The 19,812-nt window shown below is 26.9% G+C and overlaps 3 protein-coding genes across 3 annotated transcripts; 2 read left to right on the plus strand and 1 right to left on the minus strand.

The window, feature by feature from the left end:
• Window positions 1–1,229: 1,229 nt before the first annotated feature.
• OCT59_005313 (uncharacterized protein) lies at window positions 1,230–1,628 on the minus strand (the record flags this gene model as incomplete). Its single annotated transcript, XM_066138295.1, has 2 exons — window positions 1,230–1,247; window positions 1,320–1,628. 2 exons carry the CDS (start codon window positions 1,626–1,628, stop codon window positions 1,230–1,232), a joined length of 327 nt encoding a protein of 108 aa, XP_065997448.1.
• Window positions 1,629–5,112: 3,484 nt separating this feature from the next.
• On the plus strand, window positions 5,113–6,167 carry OCT59_005314 (uncharacterized protein; the record flags this gene model as incomplete). Its single annotated transcript, XM_066138296.1, has 3 exons — window positions 5,113–5,201; window positions 5,436–6,024; window positions 6,165–6,167. The coding sequence occupies 3 exons, from the start codon at window positions 5,113–5,115 to the stop codon at window positions 6,165–6,167; spliced, it is 681 nt and encodes a 226-aa protein (XP_065997449.1).
• A 926-nt stretch (window positions 6,168–7,093) lies between these two features.
• On the plus strand, window positions 7,094–7,405 carry OCT59_005315 (uncharacterized protein; the record flags this gene model as incomplete). The annotated part of the gene is made up of 2 exons (XM_066138297.1): window positions 7,094–7,137; window positions 7,216–7,405. The coding sequence occupies 2 exons, from the start codon at window positions 7,094–7,096 to the stop codon at window positions 7,403–7,405; spliced, it is 234 nt and encodes a 77-aa protein (XP_065997450.1).
• Window positions 7,406–19,812: the final 12,407 nt, after the last annotated feature.

Raw genomic sequence — 19,812 nt, forward strand, 5'->3', positions numbered from 1 at the left:
GACTTTTTAGAAATTAATAGGCCTTATAGCCTTTATAATATACGCAATCATTTAATATACACGATTATCTAATCAGACAATTTATTAAATTTGGTATTACACAAACTTGATCAACCTGATAATTGTTTAGTCTCTTTATAGGTGGATATTTCTTAAATTATCACCTGAACTTTTCAATTTTTTGCAGAATTGAAGATGGAAACTGGAAAAGTATTCTGATTCAGAATTTTTTTTTAAGAAATGTGTTTGTTATTTTGTAAATTACCAGTCAGAATTGGCTTAAACTTTAAAGTTCTTACTTTATGCAAATGTTATGCAAATGTATTTTTTTTTGATTTGTATAAGAACGTCAAATATAATAACCATTCCATTTTTAACAAAATAACAATTACTTTTTAAACTTGAAAATGTTATATTTTAGACAAACATTTTATAGTTTTATACATCCATTTTATTTTATATTATTATCACTCGACATTATGGTATAATGTTTAGTTTCATATTATCATTTACTTGTAAAAATTTACTAAATTTATTCAATGTAATATCATTATAAAATGCATAATTTTATAAAAAAAATTAGAGTGTTTGCTAAGATTTATAACTATGTATAATTTAATATTATTATTAATAACTATAATTAAAGGATATGAAGTATCAGTATAAATAAAATAACTTACCGATAAAGAATCAACGATCTTATTTCCGCTCCTAGAAGGTATCATTAATTCTTTGGTTATATTATCTAATTCTTTAATGGTGGACAAATTTTTCCATTTCACATAACCCTAAAGGTTTCTCTTACGAAATTAACCAAAATATCGAACCCTCCATTTCTTGTTAATTCTGAAATATTAACAGCTACAAGCTGTCAGCTTAGAATCTTTTGGACAAATTCTTCATCAACGTAATCTATAAGTTCCTTTTGAGATAAACTTCCAGTAGATGCTCTATAATTAAATTAATAATTAATACAAAACTATTTGGTTAGCTACAAAACAATTAAATAAATACCTGTTTTTTCGTATTTCTTTAAATTTTTCTACAAAGGTTAAAATAATTTAATTAAACTTGTTTCTGAAATCTATAAAAAATTTTCAGGTTTTTTCGAGATAGCTTTTAGCTTCGTTTGAGTGTATTTTAATTTTGAAAATTTTTGTTATCAATCCATCAAAAACTTCACCACGTGGACTTCTCGCACATAAAAAAAGACACTTGACACTTTCGTCCTATGGACGAATTTTATCCTAAAATATTAAAAATACATTATTTAAAAGATTTAAACATAATAAATATTATCATATTAATTTAATACTTACGTCTATAATTTTACTGGATGATGAAATAGCAACATCCGTTTTGTTCATTTTTAGTGCCAATCTTAAAATTTCCAGATGGTTGACGAGCCAAGCAACTATTTCTAAATTTGACTTTGATTGAAATACTTCGGGGTTTTTATGATCTTCCGTCTTACCCACATCATCCTTATCATCATCATTACTACTTTTTTCACTTACTACTACAACTTCTTTATCAGCAGATTTGGCAGCTTCTTTATTACTATGGTTTTTACTTTTTTTTATCAACTGATTGGCCTTCTCAATGTTAATATCTCTTCTTTTTTTCATAATTTATTTTTTTTTGATCCTATTATACATATTTTTGGTATTTATTAATTATTCTTTTTACATATAACTATATAAGCAAAACTTACAAGAGAGTTATATCTACATACCTTCTTCAACTTCTATTTCTTGATTATCATCAGACGATTTATTAGGTGATTTATGTTTAGTCGTCATAATATAAAAAAAAAATATAAGCGAAAAAAAAAGTGGAAAACCTTTTTGTTTAAAAGTAGGTCATATATATTGAGAAAATATAAATAAACAAAAAAAGTAAAGCAACTTTCTTGCTCAAAAAAGTAGGTGATAAATATCGAATGAACAAAAAAAAAAGGGTGAGGTTATCATGATATAAATTTGAGATTTTAGTTATTGTAATTATGATTGTAGTATTTAATTGGAAAATATACATGATCTCAATGTCATTATGTATCTTGTAAAATGCAGGATCAGTTAAAAATATCAGGAGATGGGAAAACTAAAAATTATGATTTCTAGAAGATTGAAAATTAAATTTAATTTATATAAATAATTTGTATTTCATTTAATAATAAAAGTGAATACTGGACACTTTTTTTATATAGAAGATTACTTCAAATCAAATTTTTACAGTTCAAATCTTTATTATCTGTTATTGCGTATTTACGATTCAATTTTATAAATTTTATAATAATTTTTTTAGGCCATATAAGAAGTGAGAAGAAAAATATTAGAAGAAAGGAGTGAGAAGAAATTAATCATTTGAAGTATCATTTTATGTGATACAATAATATACACCAAACTCAAAAAGTATAGCCATTATAGCTACTATTATCGTTCAGCAATGCAGATTATCGATAATTGCATTAAATTATATAATATTAATGATATTATTGCATAAGATATTTCCAAATAACCCAATCAAACCTTTTTACTCATATGTGACTGATTACTAAATTTGCGAAAAGACAAGGCAACTCCTTAACATATGATTTTTTGTATATTATTGTACAATTATGAAAAGAAAGTTGTGATTCAATAATAGCAGTCTATAGAATATTATGTAAAGCTACAAAATTTAAGTAAACAAATTTACATTTCAATAGTACCTTTAAATAGAAATTTATAAACTTAACTGCTAAAGGAAGAGAAATTTTTTAAACAATAAATGGATAAAACATAGTACAGTTTGATGGTTGCTAAAATACTCTCAAAATAATTTTCATGATTAATTGTGGAGGTTATAATTAAAATATTCCAATTGAAATAATACAGTGACAATCTGCTTATTTGCTTATTTAATGATTTGGCATATTTTATTATTTTATGTTTAATTTAAGCAGTAAAGTAAATAGTATATAAAATTTTTTCATAATTAATGAAAGATACATTTAAGGTTGCTTGTCTAAACCTCTTCAAAATCCTACGATTAGTTTCGTCAAAATTTTACTATAGATTTATTATAGTTTTGGCAGAGTTTCGGCAGTTTCGGCATTTATAATAAGTTTCGGCAGTTTCGCCTTTCTCCAAAGTTTTGCCAGTTTTTTAATATAACTTTAATATAGTTTCGGCAGAATTTCGCTTTTTGGCGAAATGCCATCTTGCCTAAACCCCTAGGTTTCGGCAAGCAACCTTAGATACATCGTTCAGAAAATAAAAAATTGAATGTTGTATAGCAATATAATATTAAGCAAAAAATTGAATGTTGTACAGCAATATAATATTAAGCAAAATTGAATGTTGTACAGACATCAATATAATAAAATACAGTCAACCCTTGTTATAACGAACCCTAGGTTCCAGACCTCAACTTCGCTATAAGGCTATAGTGAAGATTTTAAGAGATTTGATTGGTTAATTCATTATAGCAAGGGGAAATTTATTATAGTTGTCTGAAAAATTCACTATATCAAGGGTTCGCTATATCAAGGTTTGACTGTAGTAATTATGATTTGAAAGATTTACAATTTCATATGAAGTGAGGTGAGCGTAAACGGAGAGGCAAAATTATTCAATTTTAATGATTTCATAATATGAAGGTGAGCCTCGTAAACGGTAAGTTGTAGGTAATGAGTGATGGAGGAGAGGTGTAGGTGATGAGTGACGGAGAGGTGTAGGTGATGATGATGAATGTAAACGGAAAGGTGATATAGGTGAGCATATTGGTGAATGTAGTGGTGAGGATGACGGAGTTGTTGTATGGCTCGTTGTGTTGATTTCGTGAGCAATATCATAAATTGTTTTTAAATAAATAATCAGATTAATTTATGAATTAAATAAATAAAAAATAAAATATTTACATGGTTTTCCAATATTTACGTCATTTTTCCTAAAAACGTTCACTGAATTCCTCGTAGTACTTCGCTCCTAGAGCACTACTTCTTCCCTTTGGCTGACCATCAATATATAATTGCATTTTCTAATAAAATTATATTAGTACTATTTAATATACTAAAATAGTAGTTGAACCTGAAATAATATTTATATACTTTATAAGCTCGCACTAAGCTGTTAAATTTTTCTTTACATTGCCTCCCCGTATACGTAGTTCCAAATTCAAGGTTTATTTTGCTTGCTAGCTCTTTCCAAAAGTTATGCTTCATATTACCACTAAGTTCGTGAAAATTATCATTTTCATTTTTTCTTTCATTAATTAAAACTCGCAATTATCTATCAGTTCACATGTTATTAAAGAATTAATGAAATGAAAGAATTTTGTAAAAGGAGTGGGAAAATAAAAAAAAATCTGTAAAAAAAAAAATTTGTGTAAAAAAAAAAGTGTAAAAAAAATAAAATCAAATTATTACGCCTACAATCTATGAACACAATAAGAAATTGCAATAATGTGAAATAAATAGTTTAAACAAATTTGTTAAACAAATTTGGATAAGCCATGGGTATGCCGCAGGTATGTCATGGGTGTGTCGCAGATATCTTTATGGTAAATTAAAGCATTTACCGTGGGTAAGTCACAGGTCAATTTGAGGACTTACTATGGAATAATAAAGATGTTTTTATACACGTAATTATCTTTTATAGTGGTCAATTTAGAAGTTCAATCAGGGAAGTTTTACCACAACATTTATTTTATTTTGACAATGGCTTAAAATTAACAAAAATTGATTTAATTGGTCTGCTAATAACGATCATGGTGTTTAATGAATTCACTTCATTAGTTTTAAATACTTTTAATGTTCAAAAAATATAATCGTAAATTAAATATATAATCGTAAATTAAATCATACTTTATCTATTATTTTATTAAATCGTAAACTTTAATACTCTACTACTAAATTAACTAAATTATTATTTCGTGAGAGCATTTTCTATTTATTAAGTATAATTTTCAACCACTATTTTTTATAATCCTGCATATGAATTTACAGGTCAAAAACTTCGCAATTCAATTAGTTTAATTTTCGAGTTTTTTGACGGATTCGTGAGATTTAAGCAAGTATAAAATAAATTTTTTTATACTAATTGAATTTTTATGTATTGATAAAAAAATATGTGCTACTTGATTTTGTATACGATTGTGTTCCAAAACTTGACGATTGTGTTACTTTCAAAACTCCAATCAGAATCTATAGCAAATCGGTAATAATTTTAACTGAATTGATCTTGGGTTTTTTGGTTTTTTTATCGATATGCTAACAATATAAAAGGTATTAAGGGTATTAAGGTATTTAATAAATAATTTTTATAAAGATTTATTGAATTTTATAAAATTCTAAATTAAGTTAAAGATTTAAATTGTTAAAAGATGAGAAAACAATATAGCCACAACAAACCAATAGAATAAATTCGAATTCAAAATCAGTTTTCTTACAGCAAACTTAATAAGACAACAGATTCTGACGAAAGAGTGGCAATTCATTCGCCTGTATATTCATCTGATAATGATAACGATGACATGGACTTTCAGTATAATCATAAAGATGATTTAAGTTTTCAAGACATTAATGATGACAATAATGCATATGGATCAATTAATCCTCAAAACTACAATGATGAGATAATATTTTCGCAAGATAATGTCAATTCATCTAATACTGAAGAGGAAGAAGAAAGTGATAATGAATACAATTATGAAGAGGAGGAAGAGGAGGAAGATAATAATGAAAACAATGACGAAGAGGAGGAGAAGGAAGGTAACAATGATGATAATAATAATCAAGTGGAAGAGAAACATAATAACGATGAAGAGGAACATAATAATGAAGAGGAAGAAATAGATCAAATTGTTGAAGCGTTAGATGAAGACAAGTTACCGTTCTGCAATGGTGAATTTGCACTGTACTTTAATAATTATACAACTATGGCATTATTTTGCTGGCTTCAGAAGCATAATGTTTCTACAAAAGTATATGAAGATCTTGTCAATATCATTCACAATTCTCAATTTGAACCTATCCATGTGGTAAAAAATATCCGAAGATTCCAATCATGGAGAAAATGTCTTCCTCTCCTACCAATAATAACAAAGTCTATTAAAATTTCACCAAAAAAAACTCCATCAACCTCACAAGGATCAAAACTTTCATATCAACTCTCAATTAGTGAAATTATATGGCATGTTTTTAATAATCCGATGCTAATGAAGCATATGTATTTTGAACCTGGTATTAATTCTGAAGAAAAATCAGAATTTTGGCATGGAAATTTATGGAGGGAATCTCCACTTTTTGGACAACACGAAATATTAATATCAGAAGGTTATAAAATAATACACTTTGATACAATTATAATTTATTATCATTGATAATATTTATTAAAGTTATTTTTAATAAATAGTATTGTACCGATCTGGTGATTTTGTTTACTATCATGATGATAATGGTCAAAAAAAACTTGGAAGATTAAGATCAATTTTAAAAAATGATGATGGATATTATCAGTTACGAATTCAAAAAATTTTGGAATATAGTGATTTACCTGGAAATTTAAAAGGGTTACCAGGACAACGTCATTCTATTACTGGTGAAGTATGGTTACAAGATGAACCATTTTTAATTATAATGACTTCTCAAATTTTAAAAAAAGTAACCATATTGATGATGTTTCAACATCAAAATATTCCTGATAGTTCATTGCGGATTAGTAAAATAATTTATAAATGTAATGACTGTTGGCACGTTCGTAATGTAAAGCTTTCATACCTACATCCATCTGATTACATTTCTATCAGAAATCCACCATCATCATTTATACCAATCTATAAGCTGTTTTTAGATCTTTATTATGATGATTTTGGTACATTTAGAAATGTATACCATTCTCTAGGTGGTGTTTATGTACAGTTTGGAAATATGCCAGTACATCAAAGAAAGCTAATAAAGAACTATTTTGTTATTGGGTTTATCTCATTTGGAGGAAAATTTGACGAATTTATGATACCATTCATTTCAGAAATGAAGGAATTAGAGAAAGGAAAGGTGATGACTGTCCAAGGATAAGATGTATGGATAATTGCTGGTTTAGGCGTTATTATGGCAAATTTACCTCAAGGTAATGATATGACAGGAGTACTAAGGTATTTTTTCAACTTAGTTAATAATATAATAATATAATTTTATGACAACTATTAAAATTTTTTAAAAAATAAATTTAGACATAATGCAAATAAGGGTTGTCGTACTTGTAAAACTACTAAAGAATCATTGAGTGCTTCACAATTAAGATATCGTAACAACATTACGTTATCATCATATTACAGACGAAGAAATCTTAAAAATTTCTGCGACTATAATGTCGTTAAGAGATCAACTTTGTACGGAATATGGTTTACGATCATTATCTAGTATTTTAGATAAATTAAAAAGGGAAAGACATTTACAGACGCCGCAGGATGTTTATCATGTGACTGCAGGAAAGATTGGGTGGCTACTAAAATTAACTTGTGAATTATTTTTACGAGAAGGAGAAGATACATATCCGCCGATTTGCAGAATTTGCTGATCATCAGTTATGTGGCGCAGTACCGATTAAAATCGATCAAAACCCGTTCCTACATAAGAAAAAATGTCAAAAAATATATAAAAAAACTTTTAAGACCTCTCCCAAAATATTTACCTCTTTAACCCAAAACCAGTAGAAGGAGTTTCTAGAAAAAAAAAGGAAAAAAATATTATAAAGTTAGTTTATTAGAAAAAACAAAAGAAAACTTTACAAAATTCAGAATATTTAATGATTTAACGAAAAAAAATTAACTGAAAAATAATTAATATTGTAATAATAAATATCAAATAGATTTTAATTAAACAACTGATCAATACATAATCTAAATTCGCTAAAACATCGTTATAAATATTTAGAGTTATTTATTTATTGAAAAGATTTTTTTTGAATAATTTTGCTTTCTAAATAAATTTTTTCTATAAACTATAAAAAAAAAATAAAAAAACAGCTCCAAGTTGTATCTAAAATAAAATAATTACAAATATACTTGCAAAAATTCTCAACTTACTTGATGTAAAAACTGTTTGAAAAGTTGATGGAGGAGTTGATGGGGAGTTTAATAGGAAGTTTATGAAAGAAAAAAATTTTTTTAACGCTACTTTTTGTTGAAGTAATTTCTTAATATCTGTCATATGATCATGTAGCACAAGTGTGATCATTTTTGCAAAACTTAATTTACCTAATTTTTATTAAATTATTGTCAAATTCCTTAATTTAGACAAATTTTGTTAATTCCGCAGATCGGCAGATATGAATTTTATCGAAATTTGGAAAAATTTTGAAATCCCAAAAAGATGGTCTCGCTTACCAAATCTGATTACTTACTACAATAGTTTTATGATGTTGGATTTACTTAGATTAGCTATGATTATACCATTTTTGTTAAACCAGTTTTTAAAAGAATCAAGTATTAAACGTAATGAAACAGCCATGATTCAACAAAGAATTGATGCATTTTGAGTTAGTTCAGTTCCAAAAATTATTATATCTTATTGGATACATGTTGCAAAAACTATAAAAGCGGTTTTTAACAAGAAATTTACATCAGATAGCTATGAGGAATTGCAACAATGTTTTGAAGAAGAGTAGTTTTCAATCCTTCCAAAGGTATAGTTACAAATTTGATATTGAAATATGGAATAATTTCAAATAATTAACAATATTTTACTTTTTATAGGTTTTTGTAAATTTTGTTAATTTACCAAACATACACGTTAATATGCATCTTTTGATGCATGCTAAAACCTTTAGAACACTTATTAATACCCAAGTTGGTATAAAAGAAATGGTCTATCATATTTTTAAGGGGATGGTACCAAAGACTAATTGCAAAAACATAGATTTGGATTTATTAAAGCATTACAATACTTTATTTGCAATTCGACATTTAGCAGATGGTGGTATTGATCCAAGATTTAATAGATCTTGTACTGGATTTACAAATTCAAATTTTGGACAATTATTTTTAAATTGGTATATTACAGAAGATAAATATTCAACTGAAGCAACTGAACAAGTTCAAGACGATGATGATAATACAAAAAGTAAGTATTTTATTGCATATAATAGTACATGTTTGATATTTATATTTACTAATCTTTTAATTTAGTTATATCTCCAGTAAACTTTATTTCCAATATTTCATTAAAAAAAAGAATGCCAAAGCAGGAACATGATAAACTTCTTTTAATTTTACATAATTTTAAAACTGAATTGTTTTTATCTTATGTGAATATGAAGTTTGAGGCGACACTTATAAACTCTTCAATTAGTTGGTACAAATTTGCATCATATATGATTGAAGAAGAAAATGGTATCCTTTCAAAAGTTCACCTACATTTTGATGATTTTATCACAATTTATGAAGAAGATCATGAAGAATCTTATGCAATAATCAAAAGTATTTTTCAACATAAGGGTAACAATAACAAATATTAAGCATTTATTGTTGTAGATTGGTTTGAAGATACTATGGTTAAACATTCAGTATTAAAATGTCCACTTTACCGTCTTCAAGCAACAGGAGATAAATGGAGATGTATTTTTCCAATTACTGTAATAGATAATGTTCAAAAAGTACATTTTATTCATAATTGTAATTCAGAAAAGTGCCAACTACCAAATCATAATACTACAAATAGAATTTGGATAAAAAATAATTTTTATTTTACAGCCATATAATTATATTAATTATATAAATATAATAAAATAATTATTTTAATTTGTATCGTATAAAATTTTGGTTAAAATCAACCAATAAAATCATATACATGATGTAATAATAAATTAAAATTAACCAATTAAAATCACTTTAATTACATGCATGTGATATCTAAAAATAACTAAAATTCGCGTTTATTAATGAGATTTTTTTTTGTTTATTTTCAAAAATACGCTTTTTTCTTGTCTTTTATATTAACACTTTACGGTATTTTAGTTCATCTTTTTTTTCTCTTTTTAAAGTATACTTTAATTATCTTTTTACAATATTAACAATACTTTGGGACACTTTAGTTTATATATTCAACATAGTAAGACACCCACATACGAAAAGCAAGAATAAAAGCAAGAATAAAGAAAAGAAAATGTACCCACCATTTACATACGAAAGAAAAGAATAAAAGAAAGGAAAAATATACCCACCTACCCACGTACAAAAGAGAAAAAAGCCATTTTTTAAATAAATAGTGGAGCTGTTAAGCAAGGTATGAAAATAGGATATACGCGTATTTTTCATATTTTTTTACAATATGTTGTGGTTTGAGTATTTTTTTATTAGACTGTGGTATAAATGTAAATATATTTTTCAACGGCCATGTATCTATTGCTTGTTAAATATATTTGCAATTTCTTTATTAGACTGTGGTATTACAATATGAAGTGTGAATATATTTTTCAACGGCTATGTATCTATTGCTTGTTAAATATATTTGCAATTTCTTTTGTAATATTTGCTTTAGCCTAAAAGAAAATGTTGTAAAATAGGGCTGGATATTTATGGCATTTTCCGCCTTCCAATTACTTTATTCGGGGGTAGCCTGACAATTTGTCGTTGTCTGTCAGTCATAGCAACCAGCATTTTTTTTATACATGCTACCCAAATTATTTTGGGCTGCCGTAATTATAAGTAAAATCCCAAATTCAATTATGACATCTCAAATTATTTTAGCACTTTACATATATAGTAAATTATATATAAACTAAATAAATTACAGTATCCCAAATTATAATTATGGCATCCCAAAATAATTTGGACAGCATGTATAATTTTTTTACAATATTATGATTTTAAGAAATAAAACACTCTCAAAAAAATTTAAAGAAAGAACTAACTTAAAAATATTATCATTTTTATTATTCTTTACAAAATCCCAGAATTACCTGCTCTAACTATTATCCCAAGGTTATGTATTAAATTTTAAATATATTTTACAAAAAGTACATTTTATTAATCATGATTGTTTTTATATATATATATATATATATATTTTTTAAAATTGAAAATGACATATCTATCCACTCATATATGAAAAGAAAAGAATAAAAAAGAGAAGAAAAGAATAAAAAAAAAGGAAGAAAAGAAACGTATTCCACTCACTCATAATAATTCACTAATAAAAAATTATTATTATTAATATATAATAAATAATAAACATATATTACAATAAAAATATTTTTGTGATGTTAATTTGGTGTTAATATAATATCATTACAACGTTACGATATTAAAATAAATGTAAAACATTTTTTGTAATATTAATTCGATATTAATATGATATTATTATGATGTAGTTATGATATCAAATAAAATTGTAATATTAATTTAATGTTAATACGACATCACTACGTGATATCAAATAGATGTAAAATATTTTTGCAATATTAATTCAATGTTAATATGATATTACTACGATGTGATTATGATATCAAACAAAATGTCAAATATTTTTGCAATATTAATTCGATGTTAATATGATATCACTACGATATGGTTACGATATCAAATAAAATGTCAAATATTTTTGCAATATTAATTCAATGTTAATATGATATCACTACGATGTGGTTACGATATCAAATAAAATGTCAAATATTTTGTAATATTAATTCAATATTAATATGATATCACTACGATATGGTTACGATATCAAATAATGTCATATTTTTGTAATATTAATTCAATGTTAATATGACATTACTACGATGTGGTTACGTGATAATATTTACATCGCATAATGATCGCAGTGATATTGCAGAGATATCGAACTAATCAATGTCAAATAAATACAGTTATGACTAACTTAATGACGTCGAATCTATTTTTTATCAAAATATTGTAATGATATTGTAATGATATCATTGCGATATCTAATCAATATTGATTGTAAACTCCAAGTTTCAGCAAAAATGGCAGATAATACTATTGTAAATTTAGGAGCAGTATTTTATACAAATAATGAAGAAAGAGAATATTCAGTATATTCAAGTTTATTTCTCTAGTTATCATCAACTAGTGCAGAAATAGTAGCTATTTTCTTGGCATTACTGACAGCACCAGAAAATTCCAATGTAACTATATATATAGATAGCCTAGGTACTATTAATTCAATTAACTTAGCTTTTGATTCAACAACTAGAAAATAGCTCAAAAAAACTAATAATTTGATCATTATTAAAATAATTATGCAGATCAGAGAGACATCAATAAATATAAAGCTGATTAAAATAAAGAGACATAGTGGCTAGTGTTGTTATCGGCCCAGTTCGGTCTGACTTGAAGCTAAAGTCAAGCCACGCTGATAAAAAGTCAAGCTGAACCAAGCCGAACTGAATCGACTTGAAGTTATAAGTCGAACCAAACCGTAAAGCCAACGGCGGGCTGATGGAGTCGATGAAGTCGATGGAATCGATGGCAGGCTGATGGCGGGCCGATGGTCAATATAATGGCGGGCTGATGGGGGTCGATGGCGGGCCGATGGGGTCGATGGAGTTGATGGAATCGATATAATCAAATAAATCAATAAATTTATAACTAAATAATAAAAACACTTTAAATTTATTTTTATATTTAAAATTTAAACTTTATTTATTAATTTTATAAAATATAAATTCAACTAAATAGTTGTATCCATGAATTCAAACACATACATGCTTCAATTGCACTATCTCCCAACCTATTTCTTCTTTTATTAATCAATTCACCAGATTTGGAAAAAGCTTGTTCACTTGGGACAGATGTAGAAGGTATACCTATATAATCACGTGCAATTTTGGATAAAAGTGGATAATGTAACTTGTGATTTCTCCACCATTCACAGGGATTAATATTTGAAGGTTCTAATGGAATTATTAAATATTCATTAATCTCATTACGTGATTGTGAATTATTGGATTTTTTCTTTTTTTGAAGCATATGATCTAAAAGTCCAATAGATTTTCTTTTATTTCCTTCTAAAGTATCATTATTATCTTCATCAAATAGTTTTTCCAAATCTTGATAATTATTAAATTTATCTATAAGCATCTGTTTTAAGTCTTCTTCATTAATATTATCAGGAAGTATTCGTGTCTTATAGCAAGGATCTAATACTAAAGCCAAATAAGCACTTGTATTATAAAGATTTCCTAATATAGAATTAAATTTGTCATTCATTTCTTGAGCAACTTCTTTTACCAATTTTATTTTGGTTTTATGTATAGTTGTTGTTATATAATCAGACAAATGATCCAAAAGAAGTAATAATGTTCCAAGAGTAGGATAATTGGATCCAGACATTACTTCTGTAAAATCAAAAAATGGCTTTAAAAAACTGCAAAAATGTTCAATTTCCTTCCATTCACTTTCTGATAGATCCAATTTAACAAAATCTTTATTTAAGGATAATACAGAAGTAATTATTAATTTGTTTGTAAGAAAAGATTCCAACATAGAATATGTGCTATTCCATCTGGTTCTGACATCACGTATTAATTTCTTATAATTGACTTGCAATTTCTCTGCCAAATCTAACAATTCTTGTTCTTTTTTTGGTGATCTTCTTATTTCTACAACAAAAGCTCTTACCTTATCAATAACAGGTTGTAATTTTTTTAATCCAGCATTTACTACAAGAGCAACTGTATGAGCACCACACCTAATTATATTGAAATTTACTTGCAATTCACTTGAAAGGTTTGTAGAAAGTAAATTCATTCCTGCAACTTGATTATCTCCATTATCAATAGTAATTGTTGAGGCTTTTGTTGTAATAGAAAATTCTTGAAAAATTTTCAAAGTTGCTTCTTTAATTTGTTCACCAGTGTTAGGGTGAGGAAATCTTTGAAAAGCAATTACTGTATGTTTCAAATCCCATTTATCATCAATCCAATGTGCAGTAAGGACCATATATGGAGCACCAGTATCAGATGTCCACATATCAGATGTAAATGAAATTTTTGAATCATTTTCCTAAATAATTAAACAATTTAAGTAATGATAATAATTTTAAATAATCCATCATAAAATAAACTTACCTGAAATAATTTTATAATATCTTTTTTATATTGACCATATTTTTCACCAATTTTTTTACGAAGAGTTTGTCTTGAAGGAATTTGAAATCTAGGATTAAGGCTTGTAATAAATTTTTTAAAATGGAGATTATCAACAACTCTAAATGGCTGGCAATCTGCAATCACCCAATTTACAAGATTATTTAAAATATCTAAATATTCTTCCCCTTGTAATTTTGCATATGTTGTTTGAGCCCTACTAAATGCAACTTCAATTGATCCTGCTCCTCCAGGTTGAACCTTTGAATGCTTTTTTTCCCAATGATCATTGAGAGTAGTTGTGGAAGATTTTGAACTATAACTTTGATTACAATAATTACATTTAATACTTATACGATTACCATTTTCATCACAAATTTTTTCAAAATGCTGCCAAACTGTGCTTGGTGCACGAGTTGGAGGTATATTCTTCAGTTTCTTTTCTAATGAATGTAGCGAAACCTCTTCATCAGTCCTTTCTTCCTGCATCTCCTGCATATAATCATCATCATTAATTATTTGAACAATTGGTTCTAATATACAATCCCCAATTGTCAAATCCCTTTCATTTTCACGATCATTATCCTTTTCTAGATTATCACTCATAATGAAAAATTGGAATGGGTTAGATTTTTCTGGATTCTGGAAATTTGAATTGTGAAATTAGATAATCAAAGTTTCTTCTATTTTTGATTTCAGTCATTTCACTTTTTAAATCTCTACTAACCTTCTCTTTTCATTTTTTTTTTGTATTTTTCTTTTTAGGAACGTCCAAAACACTCAGAATGGTTTCTTTTGATCGAAATTCGCCTAGAAACTCCGGAATTTAGGTAAGTTAATTCTTTTTTTTCTTTTATTTTCATTATTTAAGATAAATAGTTAAATACTAACCTTTCCTTTTGTATTTTTCTTTTTAGAAACGTCCGGAACGCTCAGAATGGTTTCTTTTGATCGAAATTCGCCTAGAAACTCCGGAATTTAGGTAAGTTATTTCTTTTTTTTTCTTTTGTTTTCATTATTTAAGATAAACATTAACCTTATTGTTTTTTTTCGCTATATTTCTTTTAGGAACGCGTAGAACGGTCTTGGCTCTTGACTTCGTTGAAAATTGTTGAAAGTTAGGGGTTAAGCAAAACACTTAGGCGTTCCATCTTTACCACTTTGGCTTGGAGCCTTGGACGCTTGGATACTTGAAAAAAAAAAATGTGGCTTAAAAAAATAATCACCGATCAGGCGAAGATCAGCGATCAAGTAACTATCGACTCCATCAACTTCATCGGCCCGCCGCAGTCAAGTCGAACCGGACCGCGACTTGAATTCCTTAAAGTCGAACCAAACCGATTCGACTTCAAGCTTGAAGCCGAACCGAATCAACCCCATCAGCCTGGCTCGGCCCGGTTCAGCGCGGCTTGTACTTAACAACACTAATAGTGGCATTATAGGCAATAATATAGCTGACAAACTGGCAAAAAAAAGCCAATGTAAAAATAATCTATTTAAAAATAATGTAGATTTTATTGATAATATACTATCTTATTTTCCTGTTTTTATAGATAATCCTATTGAAGTTAATATTAGGCGATTTATTTTGAAAATATTAGCTACATATAAAGCAACTGAATGGTCATTACTAAAAAATAATCAGGAATTATGTTATGCAAATGTTAATCAAATAGACTGGAAAATTACTTGGCTTATTTTTCATTATTGCAAAGGGTTTCACTGCACTAGTATGCTAACTAACTATTTGTAGACTTTTATAGCAAAACTATTTCATAAAATCCTTCCTTTAGGATCCATTCTAGCATTAAGAAAGCCAAAACTTTATAAGAAGATGAAATGTGTTATGAACTGTAACAAGAAGGAAAATTGGAATCATTTATTTGAATGCCAAGCATAGAGTTTTGAATGGGTCAGGTCAAGTCAGGTTAGTTGATAAACCTGACCTGAAATTTTTTTTCAGGTCAGGTCAGGTCAGGTTATATCAGGTTGTCTGTTTGACTTGACCTGACCTAAAACCTGAAAAATTTCAGGACTATTTTTATTAAAGTATTGAAAAAAAACAGTACAAACCTTTTTTTTTTTAATATAATATTATGAAAAAAAACGTTTTTGCAACGTTTTTTATTAAAATATTGAAAAAAAATATTGCAAAACGTTTTTTTTAATATAACATTATGAAAAAAATGTTTTCGCAATGTTATTATTAAAATATCAAAAAAAAAACATTATGAAACATTTTTTTAATATAATATTATGAAAAAAACGTTTTCACAACGTTTTTTCTCGAAATATTGCGATTCAACATTTTTATATTAAAATCATATAAAAAAGTGAATCCCAATACTGCAATTCACTTTTTTTATATAGAATTAATATAAAAAAAGTGAGTTGCGATATCACAACTCACTTTTATTATATAAAATCAATATAAAAAAGTGAATCGCAATATCGCAACTCACTTTTATTATATAAAATTAATATAAAAAAGTGAATCGCAATATTGCAATTCACTTTTTTTATATAGAATTAATATAAAAAAGTGAATCGCAATATCGCAACTCACTTTTATTATATAAAATCAATATAAAAAAGTGAATCGCAATACCACAACTCACTTTTTTTATATAGAATCTATATAAAAAAGTGAATCGCAATACTGCAACTCACTTTTATTATATAAAATCAATATAAAAAAGTGAATCGCAATACTGCAACTCACTTTTATTATATAAAATCAATATAAAAAAGTGAATCGCAATACTGCAACTCACTTTTATTATATAGTAGAATCAATAGTTTCAGGTCAACAGGTCAATCAGGTCAGGTCAATCTTCATACCTGACCTGAATTTTTTTTCAAAAATCTCATACCTGACCTGAATTTCAGGTCAGGTCAGGTCAGGTTACCTGAATTTGGCTGACCTGTTCGGAGCTCTAGCCAAGCATATGAATTAATTTGGCAAAAAATTTTGGAGATTACAATAGAAGAATCTATAATTATATGTTTAAAACAAAAGCAAATTAAATGTTAAGGTAAAGATTTTATTAGAAATGTAATACAAGATATATTAGGAGTTACAGCAAGGTCAGAAAAATTCCAAAAGTTCTAACACTTGGCATTGAAAGTGAAAGTCATCAGGAAATTTTATAGCGCGAAAAATTGCGTAAGTTTACGATTTTGTAAGTTTATGAAAGTTTATGGCATAATATTTCGAAAAATTTCAAAATATTACGTAAGTTTACAATTTCGTAAGATTTATGTGATATTACGGTTAAAATATTACGTAAGTTTACAATATCGTAAGATTTACGCAATATTATGGTCAAAATATTCTGCAAATTTACGAAACTGTAAACCTGCGTAATATTACGGTTGAAATATTTTGAAAATTTACGAAACTGTAAACCTGCGTAATATTACGGTTGAAATATTTCGAAAATTTACGAAACTGTAAACCTGCGTAATATTACGGTTGAAATATTTCGAAAATTTACGAGACTGTAAATCTGCGTAATATTACGATTAAAATATTTCGAAAATTTACGAGACTGTAAACCTGCGTAATATTACGGTTGAAATATTTCGAAAATTTACGAGACTGTAAACCTGCGTAATATTATGGTTAAAATATTTCGAAAATTTACGAAACTGTAAACCTGCATAATATTACGGTTGAAATATTTCGAAAATTTACGAGACTGTAAACCTGCGTAATATTCCGTTTCGAAAATTTACGAGATTGTAAACTGCGTATGCAGTAGAACGTATACAAGGGGCATGTGATACTATTGAATAATCAAAAATAATATAAACACCTTTTCTTTTATATAAACACCTTTTTTTTTAAGTTTGGGAAAGCAAATTTATTTTTATTTACGAATTTTTTATTATTTACAATTTTTATGTTAAAAATTAAAGTAAATTCTAATTTTTATTATAACTTAATAAAAAAATATACATTTGATACTTGTTCGCTACTATTTTATAAAATAGTACCCAGGCTGTACGGCGTGGACGTCAGTATCAGTCACAGCCCAAAAAAAACGTGAGTCTCCAGCCAATATTTGGTACGGACTGGGCCTAGCTACTCACTTAATAAATAAAAAAATAAAAATAATTATCTTCTACGATACGTAGGTAAGTTTTTCCTTCTCCTACGATCGTCACGCGTATCTAAAATTGATCAAATTTATCAAATTTAAAATGTGAACGTAAAATAGAATGTAATATTAATTATAAAATTTTATTATAGTATAATTACCCGGCCTCTCCCAAAATCTCGTTCTAAATTCGCGATAATATCTTTGGCCGGTACGCGTCCACAGCCGCCGCCCAGGCCGATCAGGTGTACCATTACGATAAAGGACATAGTTCTAAATATCAAAATCAGTTTGAATATTCGGTAAATACATTTAATTTAAATGAATGTAATTTTATTTATTTACTTACATGGTAATCCCCTGACGGAGGTTCCTCCACTTTTGGCTGCACTGTTGCCCAGAAACCCTCGTTCGAAATATTCTATTTATTCTGATTCAATTAAATGGATTGGTTAATTTGAATTTAAATTCTTTCTTAAAGAAAATTATAGATATTAGTCACATGAACCTATTGGCAACAGAGTCCCAAAAATCATGGCGGCTTCTACCATTAATATTATGGTAGGCGCGGTTTCTGTCGCGGCGTATGTCGACAAGTTCGTCCATCATAGCCCAGTTCCAATGGACGTTATAGGAACGACGACGTGTTTGGCGAGGCATTATTAGATTTGATTTTATTTTTATAATTTGATTTTGGGATGAGTAAAAATTTGAAAGAAAGTCGTAAAATGTCACTTTAAATAAAATTTGAACAATACCTCTTTGGTTTGATTTTATTTCTCGTTTCAATTAAAATTTAATTTATTAGACTTTTCATCATTAAACATATTAATTAAATCTCATGCGGATATGGATTATCTAAATATAAATATCATGATTCTAAATATAGATATAAATCACTTAATTTATTTTAATTTTTTTTTAAAAAAAAATCTTAGTTTGATTTCAATTAAAAATAATTAAAAATCATGTACATGTTTTGGTTATTTAAATATAAATATCAATATATTATATTTAAAAATAAAACAATTTATTATTAGCACATTCTATTGAATTTTTAAAAAAAATCATCAATATATCATATTTAAAAATAAAACAATTATATTCTGATTAAATATTTTGCGTACATTTCTTAAAAAAATCATAAAAAAAATCTTGTACGTCGTACATGCAATTACTAAATATCATCCCCTTGTGATAAATAAAAAATTACGCAACACAAATTCAACACAAACTCAACACAAATTTAACAAATTTAACAAAATTTGGCCAAAATTAACAAATTTTTTACCAGAATTATCAACACAAATTGAACACAAATTTCAGTCACGATTTATTTATGTCACGCCCGTGTTGTTAATAATTAAATAAATAAATCTGCATTTTATTTATGATATGGAAAACGTGACCATAAATTCTTTTAAGGATATAATTTTATTAAAATAAATCAAAACTCCTATATCAAGTGACTAAAAAATATATTTATTTACGAAATATTCATTTTGTTTATCAAATCGGGGTACTATGTGAACGACACCATGTATAGACTCTATAGCTACAAAGTTATATAATTCTATCAATTTTAAGTGAGGACATCCATATAAATATGGGTTCCT

The sequence above is a fragment of the Rhizophagus irregularis genome, chromosome 13, assembly GCF_026210795.1.
Source record: "Rhizophagus irregularis chromosome 13, complete sequence".
Classification (NCBI taxonomy): Eukaryota; Fungi; Glomeromycota; class Glomeromycetes; order Glomerales; family Glomeraceae; genus Rhizophagus; species Rhizophagus irregularis.